The sequence below is a fragment of the Lepus europaeus genome, chromosome 22 (assembly GCF_033115175.1).
Source record: "Lepus europaeus isolate LE1 chromosome 22, mLepTim1.pri, whole genome shotgun sequence".
Classification (NCBI taxonomy): domain Eukaryota; kingdom Metazoa; phylum Chordata; class Mammalia; order Lagomorpha; family Leporidae; genus Lepus; species Lepus europaeus.
Window position 1 is genome coordinate 31720186 of NC_084848.1, and position 17903 is coordinate 31738088.

At 46.7% G+C, this 17903-nt stretch overlaps 1 protein-coding gene across 3 annotated transcripts; it reads right to left on the reverse strand.

Moving 5' to 3' along the window:
• Positions 1-2389: 2389 nt before the first annotated feature.
• On the reverse strand, positions 2390-7265 carry SRSF5 (serine and arginine rich splicing factor 5). Of its 3 annotated transcripts, none has more exons than XM_062181811.1 (8): positions 7136-7265; positions 6147-6291; positions 5770-5840; positions 5556-5654; positions 5197-5266; positions 3890-3963; positions 3337-3447; positions 2390-3244 (listed from the first exon to the last, which is right to left on the reverse strand). In XM_062181811.1, the coding sequence occupies exons 2-8, from the start codon at positions 6270-6272 to the stop codon at positions 2953-2955; spliced, it is 843 nt and encodes a 280-aa protein (XP_062037795.1). In that variant the 5' UTR covers positions 6273-6291; positions 7136-7265; the 3' UTR covers positions 2390-2952. The 3 variants fall into 3 exon arrangements, with proteins under 3 accessions (XP_062037795.1, XP_062037794.1, XP_062037796.1); XM_062181810.1 differs by having other exon boundaries at positions 7132-7265; XM_062181812.1 differs by lacking the exon at positions 7136-7265 and adding an exon at positions 7007-7121.
• Between the last annotated feature and the right edge of the window lie 10638 nt (positions 7266-17903).

Sequence of the window (17903 nt, forward strand, 5' to 3'; positions counted from 1 at the left end):
GGGAAAGCAGTGGAAGATGGCCCAAGTCCTGGGGTCCCCACACCCATGTAGGCTCCTGGCTTTGGATCTGCACAGCTCCGGCCATTGTGGCCATCTGGAGAGTGAACCAGCTGATAGAAGACCTCTTTCTCTGCCTCTCTGCAACTCTGCCTTCCAAATAAATAAATGTCTTTTAAATATTTTTTTAAAAACCACAAAAGCAATTGCACAAAAACTAAATACAGCTTCTCACAGCCATAATGTGATGAAAAGAATTTTAGAAAATACAATCCCAGAAGTAGGGTAGAGCATATTCTAACAAGGAGAACCAGGGAACAGGGCTTTATTTCATTAACATATCATCACTCACCAGTGGCTTCTCACGCACCATACCCAGAAACTGCAGGTACTGTGAACTTTTGCCGAAAGAATTACTTCCCATCTAAAAATTTTCAACTGGAAGTCTCAAATTTCAAATTTTCTCTAAGCAAATTTTAACGTTTTGTTTATTGCTTGTATGTAAACTAAAATGGCTAATGAGTATTAACACTTGCAAGAGTTGACCATACCTAATTACTTAAGAGATTTCCTATCATCTAGTTATCAGGTACAAATGAAACCAACAATAACTTCAGTGAACCAATTTGGCAAAAATGCAGGTCTAACAAGCAGTCTCAACACCCAGAGAGATTACCAGCTTAGGTCATTCACATCCTGTTAGCAACAGAGGTAAACTATCATTTTCTAGGATTATGTTCACATTTGCCTATTCAGATTTTCTCAATCACCTGCTGTTAAGACTTGGTTACCTAGAACAAAAACCAGATCTGTTCAAGAAAAGCAGGGGGTGCTGGCACTGCGGCTCAATAGGATAATCCTCTGCCTTGTGGTGCCGGCACACCGGGTTCTAGTCCCGGTCGGGGCGCTGGATTCTATCCCGGTTGCCCCTCTTCCAGGCCAGCTCTCTGCTGTGGCTCAGGAGTGTAGTGGAGGATGGCCCAAGTCCTTGGGCCCTGCACCCCATGGGAGACCAGGAGAAGCACCTGGCTCCTGCCTTCGGATCAGCGCAGCGCGCCGGCCGTGGCAGCCATTGGAGGGTGAACCAACGGCAAAGGAAGACCTTTCTCTCTGTCTCTCTCTCTGTCCACTCTGCCTGTCAAAAAAAAAAAAAAAAAAAAAAGAAAGAAAGAAAGAAAAGCAGGGGGTTAGACTGCCCTTAAATTGTCCTTAGTGGAAACTAGGATGAAACTAAATGAAAAAGGATGTAACTAAAACAAAGGTTACACCACACTCTACAAAGGTTGATCCTAAAACATTTAGGATACATTTACACTCCTTTTTAGTTCAAACTAACTTCCTTTTTGAACTCAGTTTCTTAGCCTCTGGTATTTATTGGTGGGGAGGGGGCCGGAATAAAAACAGTAACCACTGCATGGCCGAAGTATACACGACTGAGTATTACCATTTGGGAAGGTGAGGAGTTTGCTTTTTGCAATCAAGGTCTCTTGTACAAGCTCTGAGGATTACAAAAGAAAAATGCTTAAGTTCTGCCATAGATATAAACCCAATTCCCTCAAATTAGCAAGTATGCCACCGACTTCTAGCTTCAGCCTATTGACACAATCATTTAAGCTCTAGTCTTGGCTACAGCAGGAAGTGGCCTTTACACAAGGATACAGATTTCCACTCTGCAAGTTCTTCTGCCTCCCTCAATATCCCTCAAATGCTACAAGTGTGTGGTTCTGGGCTCCTGGATCGAGACACAATCTGGATTCACTCCCATTTCACTGTTCTTGGAAAAGTCCCCAAATTTTCTCATGTAATTTTGAAGACTGAAGAAATACATAAGGCACTTAAAATAGTTCCTTATAATTCCTTGTTAAATAGATGCTATTTGTTGTCAAATACTTCTGTAGCACAATACCCAAACAGAAGACTAAAATCTAACCATTCTTCAAGATTTCTAAGAACCATAAAGTCCTTACTGGGTAGGATCTGAATGCTCAAGTACAGGGCTTAAAGGGAATTATCACTCGTTTTCACCAGAACACACGTTCTAACACACGTCTCAGGACTAAAAGCAGCTGCAGGTTAGAGTGCCTTAAGCATTTATGTTCACTGTTAAAAAGCTACATATCTCTGAGCATAAAACTGGACCATTAAACCTTCAAAGTAGATGAGGAACACGTTGCTACCTGAACACACTGACGCTAATAAAGTGATAAAGGGAAAACATAGGGGAGAGGGACATAGGAGGAAACTCTGAACACCACTCAGTCATCGATTCTGAACGGTTTACTAACTTCTCTGAGCATCTTTTCACTAGCCTGGAATGTCCTAAAACATTCTGTACAAAGACAGGAGTGGGAGGAGTATATAGCATGGGATTTCTTCAGACAAGGACAAAAAGCAGTTTTGTAGTATTTTATTATCAATAACAAACAGCTGCTTTTAATTGGTCTGTCCTGCAGCTGTTAAAGGGTGGGCAGGAGGATACCCGTAACCCTAACAAGGAAAACTCAAATTAAGCCTTTATGTACAAGCAAATTCAGAGCTCTTTTAAATGGCCAAAGCTGTTAATTAGTTTAATTGAGGCATTAAACTAATTTTGAATTAACATACTTGAATAACCAGGAACTAAAATGTTCAAATTTTTTTCTAGTACAAAAAAATTAAATTTGCTTTAGTTATAAAAGAGCTCTGTCAATATACACAAACTATATACTTCAGACATTCACAAAAATGTGAGCAGAAGGCTTATCAAAAGACATTTAATACAATTAGTTTTCAACAACCCCTTGGTGGTCCACATCTACAAAGATATCCAGCCCAACCCCACCCCCCTCCAAATCCCACCCCCACAGAAAAGCACATACTTACCAGAATTTTTAGCAAGTATGGTTTGGGAATTTGTTTTTTTGTTTTTTTGTTTTTTTCTTTAAAAAAAGGCCCCCTGGGCAAGTTATTTACAGTTTAATTGCCACTGTCAACTGATCTGGACCTGGACCTGGACCTGGACCTGGACCTGGACCTTGACCTGGACCTGGACCTCTGGCGATCCACAGATGCTGGAGACTTAGATCTACTTGAAGAACCACGTTTCTGGCTCTTCTCAGGCGCAGGAGACCTACTAACAGAACGAGATTTGCTTCGGCTCCGGCTCCTGCTTCTTGAACGGCTGTAAGACTTGCGACTACGGGAACGAGATCGGCTACGAGACCTAGAGGAACTCCTGGTCCGGGATCGAGACCTGCTTCTTGACCTACTATGAGAAAAGAAGGAGGGGAGGATCAGCCCATGTGATAAGCCCTACAAACCCATTAAAAAGCCCTTGTGATTTGGAATTATTAAAAATACCTGTGTCTTTTGCTGCCTTCGATTAATTTTATTTTTCTCCCATTTATTTCCTTTCCAGAAAGTTTTTCAATAGCATTCTTTAAGTCACCATAAGAGGCAAACTCAACCACCCTAAAATGATGGGAGGAAAAAAAAAACATTTTCAGAGTATATACACCCCATTATCTTGCGACCTATCACAGTGTAGATGAGCAGTTCCTCTGTTTTGCTCTTGCTGCATCAAGCCTGATTTCTGATAGACAACACTCCTTAGAGTCAACTTTTGGCACTGCTGACATTCTGGCCAGGCAATTCTTTATTGTGGATTAACTATCCTGTATACTGTGGGGTGCTGTAACAGCATGCCTGGCTTCTACCTGCTACATGCCAACAGCACGCTCAACCAGTTTTTACAACCGAATTTATCTCCAGGCACTGCCTCGTGTCCCCTGTGCAGCCACATTTGTCTCCAGGGGAGAACCACTACATTCCAATACATCCAAATCATAAGTCTTATTTATGGAAAAAAAGTTAGGGTATTTAAAGGCTTTCACAATCTCCAATATACACTCACCCTTCATTTAATTTAGGTCGATGTGCATCCGCAAAGGTTACTTCCCCAGCTTGCCTCATGAAATCTTTGAGATCCTTAACACAAGATAATTGTGTTACGCGGAGAAGAGGAAAGGTGACACACAAACAAGCACATGGTATAAAAACAAGACTACTGAAAGAGAAGATGTTAGATATACAAACATGGCATTTACCACACTTGTATTCTATCAGAATTCAAAAAGTATCTATCAGGGCACGAAATAAGCAAATAGCATATTGCTTTTAAGCAAAATGCTAAAGGAAATTCAGATTTTAACATTAAAGTAGTATTAGTCTATACTGAGTTCAGTACAAAGGGGAAAAAAACAAACAAAAAAACAAAAACAAAAAGAAACAGTACAAATTTTAAAGACTAAAGTAGAAGATTTATATTAAAAAAAAAAAAAAAAACAGAACATTTACAAGACACCAGTTATTTTGTGCCCCATATGCCATTAAAAAAGTTTACTTTACCTTTATTAATATTTCCCTAGGCTAGTCAAGCAGCAAACCATTTATCGGTCGGAGAAACCTTCATGACATAGGCCCGACTGGCTCTTCGCCACCCACTTGAAGGATACTACCCAATCGCTGGAAGCCTTTAATCGCACAGCCCCTCCCTATCAGCGGACTACTGGCGATGCAGACATGTTCTACTCTTGAGCAGTTACCAAGGACCACTTTACTGCGATCAGGACTCCAACGAACACCTAATTGCGTATCTTTCAACTCTTTTCGACCAGGACCTCTTATTCGGAAGCGTTACAGGAAGACAGCTTTCAACTTAGGGATCAGATCACGTTATCAATGCTCTGGGATCGCTGCAACCTGGCACTTCAAGGAAGTGCACCGATTACGTCTAGACCGGCAAACACAGATCTAGAGGTGGCCAATTGATCACTGTAGGAGCTGACTGGCAAAGTCAACCAGGCCCAACCAAGAGTGACCAAGACAACGATTAGGATAACCCACAGGCACTCCTCGTCATAAGGCCAACGACACAGATAGGCTGGCAAATAAAGGGTTTAATATTTGGTTAAAATTGATTTTTCAAAACAAGAAAAATATCCTCAAAACATTTACATTTGATTAGTTAATAATAAAATTTGAAACATCCCCCAATTACAATTAATTAATTTAACTTTACAATTACAATTCCATTAAAATAAATTAATCAAAGATAAAATTACTTTTAATTTTAAAACATTAACAAAACATTAGCTACCCATTAATATTTCTTTAAAAAAATCCACATCAAAATAACGCAAAAACCGTATTTCAACAAACCTGCCAGCTGACTCTTGAGGATAAATTCTCAACTATAAGTCGATTTTCTGTTCTTACAGGTGGAGCATTTCTGAGGAAGAAAATGAGTATTCACAATGGAAGCAATGCAGTGCCGAGCGCACTTCTAGTGTTCAACCCTGGACAAGCTCAAACACTCAGCCGTGACAAGTCACCAGGTGACTTCCATCAACAGTTGCTGTGTTATTCTCTGTGACTCATTACAGACTCACCAGGACCAGTGAGCTACCACAGGAACACACCAGACTCAAGTCCCAGCATCATTTACTCTTAATGGTTCCTCAGGCTTAAACCAAGTCCCGGTAGCCAGAATCAGCAGCAGTCCTCCGCCCATCACATACCGTCTATCATTTCGAGGTCTGCGACTACTAAATCGGTCAGAATATCGTCCTCTACCTCTTCCACCTCGAGACCGAGCCCGAGCGTGTTCAATAGTTACCCTACAGAAACAGAAGAACGAGCCTGCGTTAGACATTCAAGCTGTACGGGAGGGAGCCCTGCTTAAGGTAACACCCTGGCCGCCCTGGTCTGCTCCATTTTGTACGAAACCCTCACCTTTCACTGCAAAGTTCTTTTCCATCAAGTTCATACACGGCATCATCTGCGTCCCTGGGATCCTCAAATTCCTACAACACAAGCGAAAGACGCTTAGCGCGGCTGCACAAGTGGATATAACACGCAAACACTAAAGGAGGGGAGGGGAGGGGAGGGGAGGGGAGGGCAACATCAAGACATGACCACACACAGAAACCTCATCAAGAGGGTGACTCGGCAGGGGACCCAAGTCAGCCAGCAGGTTAGTCAGCCAGCAGGTTCGTTCTTAAGACAATCCGCTGCCTAACTTTTCTGCTGCAGACACAAGATTCTCCCTGGACACGGTACTGCCTACCCAAAGCTTTGCCCACTCGACGACCCTTGCTCCGAATACTCACCACGAAACCGAAGCCTCTTTTCAGATCAATATCCCTTATCCGTCCGTAGCCCTTGAAGAACCTCTCCACGTCTTTCTCCCTGGCCGCCGGATTTAGCCTCCCGATGAACACTCGACAGCCACTCATGGTGTCCGGCTAGCGCTTCCTGCCAGAGAATCAATCAACCGAGACAGCACCAATGAAGGGCGCACAGGAATGCCGGAAGCAGCCACCAAACGCATCCCACGTAGCTTAAAACGTTTACCCGGCAGGGTGACAGCACGGCCGGCTCCCAACGCGACCCCCCGGCTCTCCCCCTACCCCCGGGGCCCAGACCGCAGCCACCGCAACGCCCACTGCCACCTCTCGCACTGCGCAGCCGCGCCGCCGCGCGCCGCCCCGGCCCCCTCCCGTCTGCCGCAGTTAGGAAAGGCCGAGAACCGCAGGCGGAGCCGACCCCGCCCTCCGCGGGACCAGCCCAATGGCAGAGGCCCGGCGATTCACAGGGGGCGGGAACCTGCGTCTCGCGAGAGCGCGGCCGCGCCTGCGCACACAACGAAGGGCGGGCACTCGGCGGCCCCAAGATGGCGGCCGCGGAGTCAGCGCCGGGCAGAGTAGCGCGAGCCAAACTCTCCCACTCCCTCCCCGGTGCCACCATTCCGGACTCATTCTGCCCGCCCGCAGGTGGCCCCCGCGCCGCACCCTGGGCAAAGAGTCAGAGCCGCCTAGGCCCACGACTCGGGGCGGCTGGATAACGAAGCCATGAGAGTGGCAGGGAGGGGCGCGTAACCCCTGTGTACAAACGACCGCAAACATGACCACCCCTCCACCTTCACTACCCCTCAAGCAACACTAAAAGGGAGACGTGCCCCAGCGCCCACCTCGAGTCAACTGCGTTCATTAGACGCCGTCCTCCGCAAAGAGAGCAGCCCCGACCACTCGCGACCTGAGGGGCCATGGAGAAGCCTCGATCCGAGAAGCCTTGCCCTCAAAGTGAGCCACTCACCTACCGGACAGGATCTTTGGCAGCTGAGACCCAGAGAGGTCCGTAGTCTGCGACGGAGTCGTCAACCTCCCTGCAGACCAGAACTTAACTCGTCTACGCCTCTCGACAACTGACGCACTTAGTAGCGCTGGCGTTCCACAAAATGGAGGGCGCGTCCCTACGTCACTTCCGGGACCGCCCCTGGGGCTGTGGGGTACACCCTGTTGGGTCCAGGGCCGGAAGCTTCCGCAGGGCATGGGTCTTCCTACCGTGACCCCTAGAGCGACCCTCAGACTGCGGTGGGTGGGGTCGGGGGCGGGAACGGCAGGTGCGTCGGAGCGGCAGCCGTTGGAGACGTTTGCTTCTCCTGAGGCATGGAGTTCGGATCGTTTACATCTTTCCCCTAAGAGTCTCTTAAAGCAAATTGGACCCTTTTCTGTATCCAGAATTTTCCTCGGGCACCCGGAAGATGACCGAGTGATGGAAACTCGGGCTCTGTACAAAGACCTGGCTGCCCTGACTCCGTGCTGCGTGCTTCATGTGGTTTCACTCGAGGCCAGGGCGCTTCTTGCTCAAGTCAATCGCCATGGACATATGGCAGTGAGAAGGCCTAAGGAACAGAATAATGTTTTTAAATGGAAGGTTTTTTGAGTCATGAAATCTTAAAATGGAGACTGGAGCGTGAAGGCCATCTTGAATTGAAACTGGAATATGGTTTTCTGCCTTGCTACCACTGTGCAACTGAGCTGGCTTGAAGAGGTTTCCAGCTGCTTTAAGTCCAAATGGGATTTGGTTAATCCGCCCTGTTCAGGTTTCTGTAATGAAACACATGAAAGTCTACAATGCTTCAGCGACACAATTTATGTTGTGCTGTTAAAGTGAGTGTGCAACAGGGCTCTCCACGTATTTGAACTCCAGTCTTTTCTCAATAAGGTTGCCAGGCCTAGAATCTTGGGTATAAAGAGAACTCTTTAATGCTTTTAGGTGGAAACCAAGGCACTCCATTTCTGAGCAGGCCCAGAATCTAGAGTTACATGCTTGGAACTAGAGTTACACAGAGATAAAATAGTTCAAGCAGAAGAGCAGCTAGCCTTACCTGTGACCTCTGGTATGGGGCCCTCAAGAAGTCTGGATGAGAGTATGGAGAGTTTGTATGGGGCCAGCTCTTCCATTCACACAGTTTTAAATGCAAATAGCCCCAGTGGGGGCAAACAATGTTATGAAGTTACCTATGGTGTGGGGAATTAGATTTTAAAGATGGTAAGTATTTGTTGAAACTTTATCTTTCCTTGTTGGCTCATTGGCATTTTAAAGTGTATCTCTTGCCCATGGGCCTGGTGTTGCTCCACAATTAAGCCAATGCCTGTGATGCCAGCATCCCGTAGGATCACCAGTTCTAGTCCTAGCTGCTCCATTTCCAATCCAGCTCCCTGATAAAGCAACTGAGAAAGCCGCAGATGGTGGCCCAAGTGCTTGGGTCCCTGCCACTCTAGTCAGAGACCGGGATGCAATTCTAGACTCCTGGCTTCCACCTGGCCCAGCTCTGGCTGTTGCAGGCATTTGTGGAATGAACCAGCAAATGGAAGATGGGTCTCTCCCTCTCATTCTCACCCTCCTTCTCTCTAAGTCTTCCTTTCAAATAAATCTTCAAATCAAAACAAAAATATGTGCTCTTACTGGATTTGCATGGTTTCTACATAGTTAAAAATGAGATCTTTCAATTATTTTCTACATTTTGTAGAATGGCAACTGCTTATCATTACACTCACTATATTTTTGCTGTGATCAGCAAAATGTGAAAAAGATTTCTTGAAGTAGAAGAACAAGAAAGATGATGCTGTATGTTACCAAAAAAAAGTTTCTGCCTTCAGCCTACAGTGGTGTGATTTTCTTCAGGACTAATTTTTTATAAGCGTTTTTCACTTGAGTTATTTACTGTTAAAAAATTTTGAGTTCCACAAAAGCAATTTTTCTATGATACTGCCTAGTGATGCAATTTTAAAACACTTGTCTTCTGCAATGTCTGTTTTTTCCATGACTACCTAATGCCATGTCCCCCTCCTGGAGTGTTTCTTCCCACTTTCTCCAGTAAAAATTGTCTTCTGTCAGCAGAATTACTCTGCCTCTTATGTGATCCTACAATATTTTGTTCGTGCTCATCATTCCTTCATTACTGTCATATCAAAGATACATCATATTTGTCTTTTCCAGAAATGCCAAGCACAGAAAAATTTTTATAGACCTGGATTTGTTTGACTATTTTTTTCCACAGATCATCCTGTTCCTACATTAAGGTTTCAGGAAAATGACTTGACATTCTTTTCCTGAGACATCCAAGTGAATAGCAAATCTTTTAAGTAAAGGAAAAGAAGATGCAGAGAAATCACAGATTAAAATAAACACAGGGGGCCAGCGCTGTGGTGCAGCGGGTTAACGCCCTGGCCTGAAGCACTGGCATCCCATATGGGCGCCAGTTTAAGACCCGGCTGCTCTACTTCTCATCCAGCTCTCTGCTGTGGCCTGGGAAAGCAGTAGAAGATGGCCCAGCCCTTGGGCCCCTGCTCCCACTTGGGAGACCTGGAAGAAGCTCCTGGCTTCAGACTGGTGCAGCTCCAGCCGTTGCGGCTAATTGGGGAGTGAACCATCAGATGGAAGACCTCTCTCTCTCTCTCTGCCTCTCCTCTCTCTAACTCTTTCGAATAAATAAATATTTTTTTTTAAAATAAACACAAAGTTGATTGGCCATCTCTGTTGGGATACTGTGATGTGTTTCATTCGTTACAATTCTGATTTCCTCTAGTTAGCAAATTACAGCCTATGGGTCTCAAACACTCAAGTGTGTTTTTCTGGCCTGAGAATGAAGAAGAACAAAAGAAGAAGTGACACATGCAAATTATATGAAATTCAAGGATCAGTATCCATAAATAAGGTTTTTGGGTAAGAAACCCACTTCTATTTATTTACTTATTATCTATGTCTGTTGTGCTGTATACAAAGGAAGGGCTGAATAGTTTGTTTTTTTTCTTAAGATTTATTTATTTGAAAGGCAGAATTAGAGAGCAAGGTCTTCCATCTGCTGGTTCATTCCCCAGATGGCTGCAACAGCAAGAGCTGGGCCAATCTGAAACCAGGAGTCTCCCACGCAGGTGCAGGGGCCCAAGGACTTGGGCCATCTTCCACTGCTTTCCCAGGCCATAGCAGAGAGCTGGAGATTGCCAGCACTACAGGCAGCGGCTTTACTCGCTACACCACAACAACGGCCTTGGGCTAAATAATTTCAATAGGGATTACATGGCCTGCAAAGGCTAAAATACAAATATTCACTATGCTGACCCCTGAACCGACTGCTAAACAGCTCTATGAATGCACTACCCAACTCCCTTTGTCAGATAATAAAATTATAGACAAGGAAGCAGGGTTTGATATTTGTTTATAAATAAAATTTGCCAATTATAAAAGGAAATACATATTCATGACAGGGAAAATATTTGACAGGAAAAGAGAAAAAAGTTGTATCTCATCAAGTCAACTGCTGATCATACTTTGCTGTATTGTGTTCCTTTTGGGGAGTCATTGTCTTCCTTGTTCATGTTTCTTATATTTCTACATTTATTTTTAGGCATTTGTGGAAACACTTGGTTTTCTCCTCCAGTGGCTTTTATCTTGCAATGTGCCTCTGTGGCTTAGTGGAATGTCTGCTCCTTCAGTGGATATCCAGAGGCATGCGCTGGGTGGGGCCAGGGAGCTCCAATCAGTGCTCAAGGGTGTGGCAAGGATCCAGGTTAACACCCTGGTAGAGCTCTTCTATTTTATTTATTTGTTTATTTATTTACTTACTTACTTATTTTTTGACAGGCAGAGTTAGACAGTGAAAGAGAGAGACAGAGAGAAAGGTCTTCCTTCCATTGGTTCATCCCCCCCATATGGCCGCTGCAGCCGGCGCGCTGTGCTGATCCAAAGCCAGGAGCCAGGTGCTTCCTCCTCCCATACGGATGCAGGGGCCCAAGGACTTGGGCCATCTTCTATTGCTTTCCCAGGCCATAACAGAGAGCTGGATCTAAAGTGGAGCAGCCGGGACTCAAGCCAGTGCCCACATGGGATGCTGGTGCTGTAGGCCAGGTCTTTAACCCACTGTGCCTCAGCACTGGCCCAAGCTCCTCTATTTCAGCAGTGGGGAGGTTATGATCTTGTTTGTTGGCATGATACAGCCTCAACTCCTCTGTGCCAGGGTGAGCCTATAGTGGCTCTGTAACCCATCCACACTGGCACATGAACCACACAAAGGATTTGTGCGATCCTCAGTGTGAGTATGGAACCCCCTGCAATGACCCACCCCAGGCACTCAGAGAACGCTGGCCCTCTGAAGCCAGACACTGATTTCCCAGGGACCCAGCTACACACCGACCCTATCATGCAGTCAGAGTTCCCACAGTTACAGTGTGCATGGCTCCGTCAGACACAGGGAGCAGAGGGTCTACTCTCGCCCCATGGGCCTGTCCATGGCGAGAGCTGAGGTGTTCCCAGAGCTAGCTGCCTGTCGGTGCTCTGCCTTGGCAGGTTGAGTCTGGGTGCCTGTGAAAGAGTGAGGGAAGGGGAGCACCTCACAGGCCTAAGTGGGTGCCCCCCTCCTGCCTACCCTCCGGGCTGACTCAAAGTCAGTGGGGACCGCAGATTGATCCCTCTGATACGCAATGCAAGCTGCTGCAGCCTCCATTCACGTTCAGAAGGTGGTGCTTCCTCCCTGCTAGTTGCTGGGCACCCTTGTGGGGTATGGGAAGAAGACAATGCGCTCTCCCATCATGGGGTTAGGTGAGCACCCTGTCCCCGCACTAGCGCTCCAGGCCAGACTCCAAGTCAGTGTGATCCACAAGGTTCTCCCTCAGGTAATATCACCAGACATCTCTCACCCCCTTCCAAGAAGATGGTGTCTCCTCCGGCCCCCTGCAGGCGTTAGCGGTGGTGTTTGTACTGTCCACTCTGCTCCATGACGTCTCTCTTCTTTCTGTGGAATTTCCACTGCGAGTGTCTCTCCAACTCTCCCCTGGGAAAGCAGTTACTCTCATTTTCTTCTGTTATCCACTCATGGTTGAACTCAGCACATCTTTTCCCTATCCAGCCATCTTGGATCTCCCTGAAGAAATCTTGACGACAAATTATAACAACGGGTGATCCACTTGACACAATGGGTAAAGGAGAGATAAAAATCAAATTTCATCTCCGACTAGTGTGGATGCAAAAGAGAATACAGGGAATGGGGAGTAGAAAACGGAGGTGTAACGCCCATGAGTTCCTAAGGTTCATGGGTTTGGAAGCTCAGGACCTGGATGTCCTGGGAGGAGGACCCTTCAGGCACCAGAGTGCATATGACTGAAGTGTAGTCACAGATAACGAACGAGAGCAGTGTCTAAAGCCAAGTTCAGAGGAATCCCCACATGTGGGGATTGAGACTATGGAAACAGAGAAAGTCACCTTGGTTTTTATTGAGCAAAAGATGTGGAGGCAGCATTCTGTGAATAGATTATGAATGTGCTTGCCCTGGAATGAGCCTTTCAATGACCAGTGGAGAAAGGGCCATGGGGCCCGGGAGAACACAAGTTTGGACACTATAGGGGTGACAGTACAGGGGGACTGGCTGGCCGGAGGCTTCCACAGAGGGCTAGAACCAAGGATTATAGGACCCTGATTCTCTCACTTAGAACTCAGACAGTGGAGCCGGTGCTATGGCGTAGCAGGCAGTGCCGGCATCCCATATGGGTGCCAGTTCAAGTCCTGGCTGCTCCACTTCCTATCCAGCTCTCTGCTGTGGCTTGGGAAAGCAGTGGAAGATGGCCCAGGTTCTTGGGCTCCTGCACCCACGTGGGAGACCCAGAAGAAGCTCCTGACTCCTGGCTTCAGATTGGTGCAGCTCCGGCCATTACAGCCAATTGAGGAGTGAACCATTAGATGGAATACCTCTCTCTCTCTCTCTCTCTCTCTCTCTCTCTCTCTGCTTCTGCCTCTCCTCTCCTCTCCTTTAAATCTTAAAAAAAAAAAAAAAAAAAAGAACGCTGCCGCGTTTGGTTTATGCCTACTTTTCATTTGGTGCTTATGTGTAATAAAGACATCGATGTGGCTCATACACTGTGGATTAGTCAGTCCACCAATAGCACATTCTTGCTTCATTGAATTTTTTTAAAGTGATGTTGAACATTATTTTGCATGCCATTTTTTTTAAGATTTATTTATTTATTTGAAAGTCGGAGTTACACACAGAGAAGGAGAGGCAGAGAGAAAGAGAGAGAGAGGTCTTCCATCAGCTGATTCACTCCCTAGTTGGCTGCAACGGCCAGAGCTGCACCAATCCAAAGCCAGGAGCCAGGAGCTTCTTCTGGGTCTTCCACGTGGGTGCAGGGGCCCAAGGACTTGGGCCATCTTCTACTGCTTTCCCAGGCCACATCAGAGAGCTGGATCGGATGTGGAGCAGCCGGGACTCGAACCATATAGGACTCAAACCATACGGGACCCCAGCACCACAGGCGGTGGCTTTACCTCTATGCCGCAGCATCTGACTGACGTTTGATTGTTATTCTGGCAGTATTAGGAGGTGGGGCCTTTAAGAGGTGATTAGGCCCGGAGGGCTCGGCCCTCATGAATGACTCAATGACGGTTATGGCTGGAGTTACTGCAACAGGGCTTGTTGTAAAAGCTGCCCCCTCCTGCTCCTTCAGCCTCTCAGGTGTGGGCCACCCCTCACACGGGGCCAGCATCTGGATATGAGACTTGCCAGCCTTCAGGACTGTAAGAAATTGTTTTCTTTATGTAGTATTCTGTGTTTTTTTTTTAATTTATTTTATTTATTTATTTGACAGGTAGAGTTGCAGACAGTGGGAGAGAGAGAGAGAGAGAAAGGTCTTCCTTCCGTTGATTCACTCCCCAAATGGCCGCAATGGCTGGAGCTGCGCCGATCCAAAGCCAGGATCCAGGTGCTTCTCCTGGTCTCCCATGCGGGTGCAGGGCCCAAGCACTTGGGCCATCCTCCACTGCACTCCCGGGCCACAGCAGAGAGCTGGCCTGGAAGAGGAACAACCTGGACTAGAGCCAGAAGTCATGTGGGATGCCAGCGCCGCAGGCGGAGGATTAACCTAGTGCGCCACAGCAATGGCCCCTGTAATATTCTGTTAGTGCAGATGACAACAGACTAAGCACCCACAGATGCCCCGGGGCCGGTACCCCCTGGATTGTTTGGAACTGGGCTGTTCAAACCTCTTGGATCTTGTGATAATCCCCCTGTCCCTTCCACTCATTTCCTCTTTTTCCTTAGCTCAGGTTGGCTTCTGTTGCTTGGGAGCAAAATAACCTCACACACAACGTGACCCAGTGTATCATTAGGGTCTCAGAAGTGTCTCACGAGGAGCTGGCGCTGTAGTGCCTCGGGTTAAGCTGCCACCTTCAACACTGGCATCCCATTTGGACACAGGTTCGAGTCTCAGCTGCACCTCTTCTGATCCAGCTTGCTGCTAATGCTCCTGGGAAAGCAGAGGAAGATGGCCCAAGTAGTTGGGCCCCTGTACCCATGTGGGAGACCTGGAAGAAGCTCCTGGCTTTTGACGTCAGCCTGTCCCCGCCCTGGCTGTTTTGGCCATTTTTAGGGAGTAAACCAGTGGATGGAAGTTCTCTCTCTGTGTGTCTCTCCCTCTGCTCTGTAATTCTGACTTTCAAATGAATAAATCTTAAATAAAGAAATAAATGGGGAAACCACTGGAAGGCTTAGGCAATGTCTGGCCCTCAGTCAGAGCCTCCTGTTTGCCACTAATTAAAAAAAAAAATGGGCCAGTGCTGTGGCATAGCAGGTAAAGCCACTACCTGCAGTGCTGCCATCCCATGTGGGCCCTGGTTTGAGTCCTGACTGCTCCACTTCCAATCCACCTCCCTGCTAATGTGCCTGGGAAAGCAGCAGAAGATGGCCCAAGTCCTTGGGCCCCTGCACCCGCGTAGGAGACCTGGAAAAAGACCTTGCCTCTGAGCTTTCAGCCTGGCCCAGCCTCAGCCATTGCAGCTAGCTATTTGGGGAGTGAACCAGCAAATGGAAGATCTCTTTCTCTCTCTCTTCATCTCTTGCTGTAACTCTCAAATAAATAAGTAAATCTTTTTTAAAAAAATTTAAATAAGTGTTTCATGCAACCCAAGGGCAGAAAGTGCCCAGTCCTGAGAAGGAGTCTGATACAGGAGGTGAGAACTATCAAGAATTCAGTAATGTATACTTTCTCTCTCTCTCTCTCTCTCTCTCTCTCTCTCTCTCTCTCTCTCTCTCTCTCCCCTCTCTCTCTTTCTTTCTTTCTCTCTCTCTGCAGCTTGGCTTTCCTATCTCTTAATCCACATGGGAGAAGACGACCAAGCCATGTCATCCAGTTCTATCTCCCTCCATTCAAAAGTAGAGCCCAGAATGGGAATGGAATCCTAGTCCCAATGCCAAGTTCCCTGGAGAAAAAAAAAGTCTGACTTGAACAGTTTGGATGAGCTGTCTATACCGTCCATTCAAAGGAGATGAGGTCCCATGATAGAAACATGGCTGCAGAAGCCCAGCAGGTTAAGTCACTGCTGGAAGCACCAGAATCCTATATCAGAGCATCAGTTAGAGGCCTGGCAGCTCTGCTACCAATTCAGCTCCTTGGTAATGTGCCTGGGAAAGTTTGGAAGATGGCTCAAGTGCCTGAGCCCCCATCGCCTACATGGGAGGCCTGGACCTGTTGCGTCCATTTGGGGAAGTTAACCAGTGGATGAAAGAGCTCCTTTTAAAAAATATATTTTTTGGCCAGCGCCGCAGCTCAATAGGCTAATCCTCCGCCTTGCGGCGCCGGCACACCGGGTTCTAGTCCCGGTCGGGGTGCCAGATTCTGTCCCGGTTGCCCCTCTTCCAGGCCAGCTCTCTGCTGTGGCCTGAGAGTGCAGTGGAGGATGGCCCAAGTGCTTGGGCCCTGCACCCACATGGGAGATCAGGAGAAGCACCTGGCTCCTGCCATCGCATCAGCACTGGCCGCAGCGCGCCTGCTGCGGCAGCCATTGGAGGGTGAACCAAGGCAAAGGAAGACCTTTCTCTCTGTCTCTCTCTCACTGTCCACTCTGCCTGTCAAATATATATATATATATATTTTTTTAATTTATTTTATTTGAGAGACACTGAGAGAGAGAGAGACAGAAAGGTCTTCCATCCGCTTGTTCACTCCCCAAATGGCCACAATGGCTAGAGCTGCACTGACCCAAAGCCAGGAGCCAGGAGCTTCTTCTGGGTCACCTACATGGGTGCAGGGGCCCAAGGGCTTGGACCATCTTCTACTGCTATCCCAGGCCATAGCAAAGAGCTGGATTGGAAGAGGAGCAGCCGGGACTAGAACTGGTGCCCATATGGGATGCCGGCATCACAGGCAGAGGACTAACCTACTGCACCACAGAGCCAGCCCCCCAGAAGAGCTCTTTATCTTTCTGTCTCTTCCTTCTATCACTCTATCATCAAATAAATCAATAAATCTTTAAAAAATATATATGGTGATGTCACCTTACGAAAAAGGGGGGCCACCCTCATAGATGAGGATTGTGGTCAACAAGACTGGCACCCCAAATGTTTGATAAACAAGCAGTTCAACCTCCAAATGTTGGGAAGCTGTATCTAGGGCAGATTCAACAGATCCAACTGCCAACCACCCACCAACTTTCCACCAGAGCAGGCCAGACCAACACATCTGTCTTCCAACATTAGACTCCGATTCGGCAGACACACAAAGCCGTCTTTTCTACCTGAGTCATGCCTTTTTACCCCACTGTCTAGCACAGGAAGATATCCTAACAAGTACCTGCTGTACCTCACAGCATTCAGTAATATTTGCAGGGCTGATGTGTGCCAGGTACTGTGCAGGCTTTTCTCATTTGACCCTTTCAACAGTCTGAGGAGGAATATCGCTAATCCTATTTTATAGAGTAGGAAATGAGGCTTATTTCTCCAAGTTCAATACTACGAATGTACTTTAAAAGTTGGTGGAAAATGAAATTAAAAGATAAATTTATTTTGGCACAAAAATGTTGAAATCCATGCATTGTTTTTCCACCTTACATATTTTCCAAGAACTTTGCACCTAAGTAAATTTAGCTTTAAATTCCACTTCCTCAAGCTTTTTGAGGGCCTCTAGTATTAGTGACAGAACAGGATTCAAACCCAAGTCTATTCAAACTCAAAACCCATTTGCTCTTTTCACTGGGCCATGATTAATTCTACTATGAAATGGAGGGGTGGAGTTGTGTGTCTTGGCTAAAAACACAGCAGCTGAAACCAAAATTGAGTACAGGTTGAGTGTCTGCGACTTTGAACTTCCAACACTCCCCGCAGTCCTAATTCAGCATATGTCTCTGATTTGACTTTGCCGGGCAAAGTGGGGCTAACAAGGAGAGTCGTGTGATGGTAACCACAGGGCTCAAGGTTCTGTCTAACGATTTCTGAGTCTCCAAGCATTTTATGAGCATTGCCTGTCCCAGGAAGATCTAGAAGATCTAGAAGATCGCCCAATTTAGGGCGATTGCCAACAATAACCACTCACATTTATTGAGGGCTTGCTGTTCCTGACACTGTGCTCAAATCACTTCACTCCTCAAAACAAAACAAGTCAAGCTTACATAAGAGGACGTTGAGTCTTTGAAAGCAACTTTCCAAAACTTAACAGCAAGTTAATACACAAACCCAAGAAGTGTATCTCAAAGAGCTCAAACTTTTCCTGCTGTGACAATGAAATAAATACTCGTTGTGGGCTGAGGGAAAACCTTAGGAC

What these genes read in the sequence shown, in the direction of transcription:
- SRSF5 (XM_062181811.1), bottom strand. Translation starts at nt 6,272, where the DNA reads ATGAGTGGCTGTCGAGTGTTCATCGGGAGGCTAAATCCGGCGGCCAGG. An exon ending in AAAGAACTTTGCAGTGAAAG is followed by an intron (nt 5,655 to 5,769) that starts GTGAGGGTTTCG and finishes CTGTTTCTGTAG; the next exon opens with GGTAACTATTGAACACGCTC. An exon ending in CCTCAAGAGTCAGCTGGCAG is followed by an intron (nt 3,964 to 5,196) that starts GTTTGTTGAAAT and finishes TCTTGTGTTAAG; the next exon opens with GATCTCAAAGATTTCATGAG.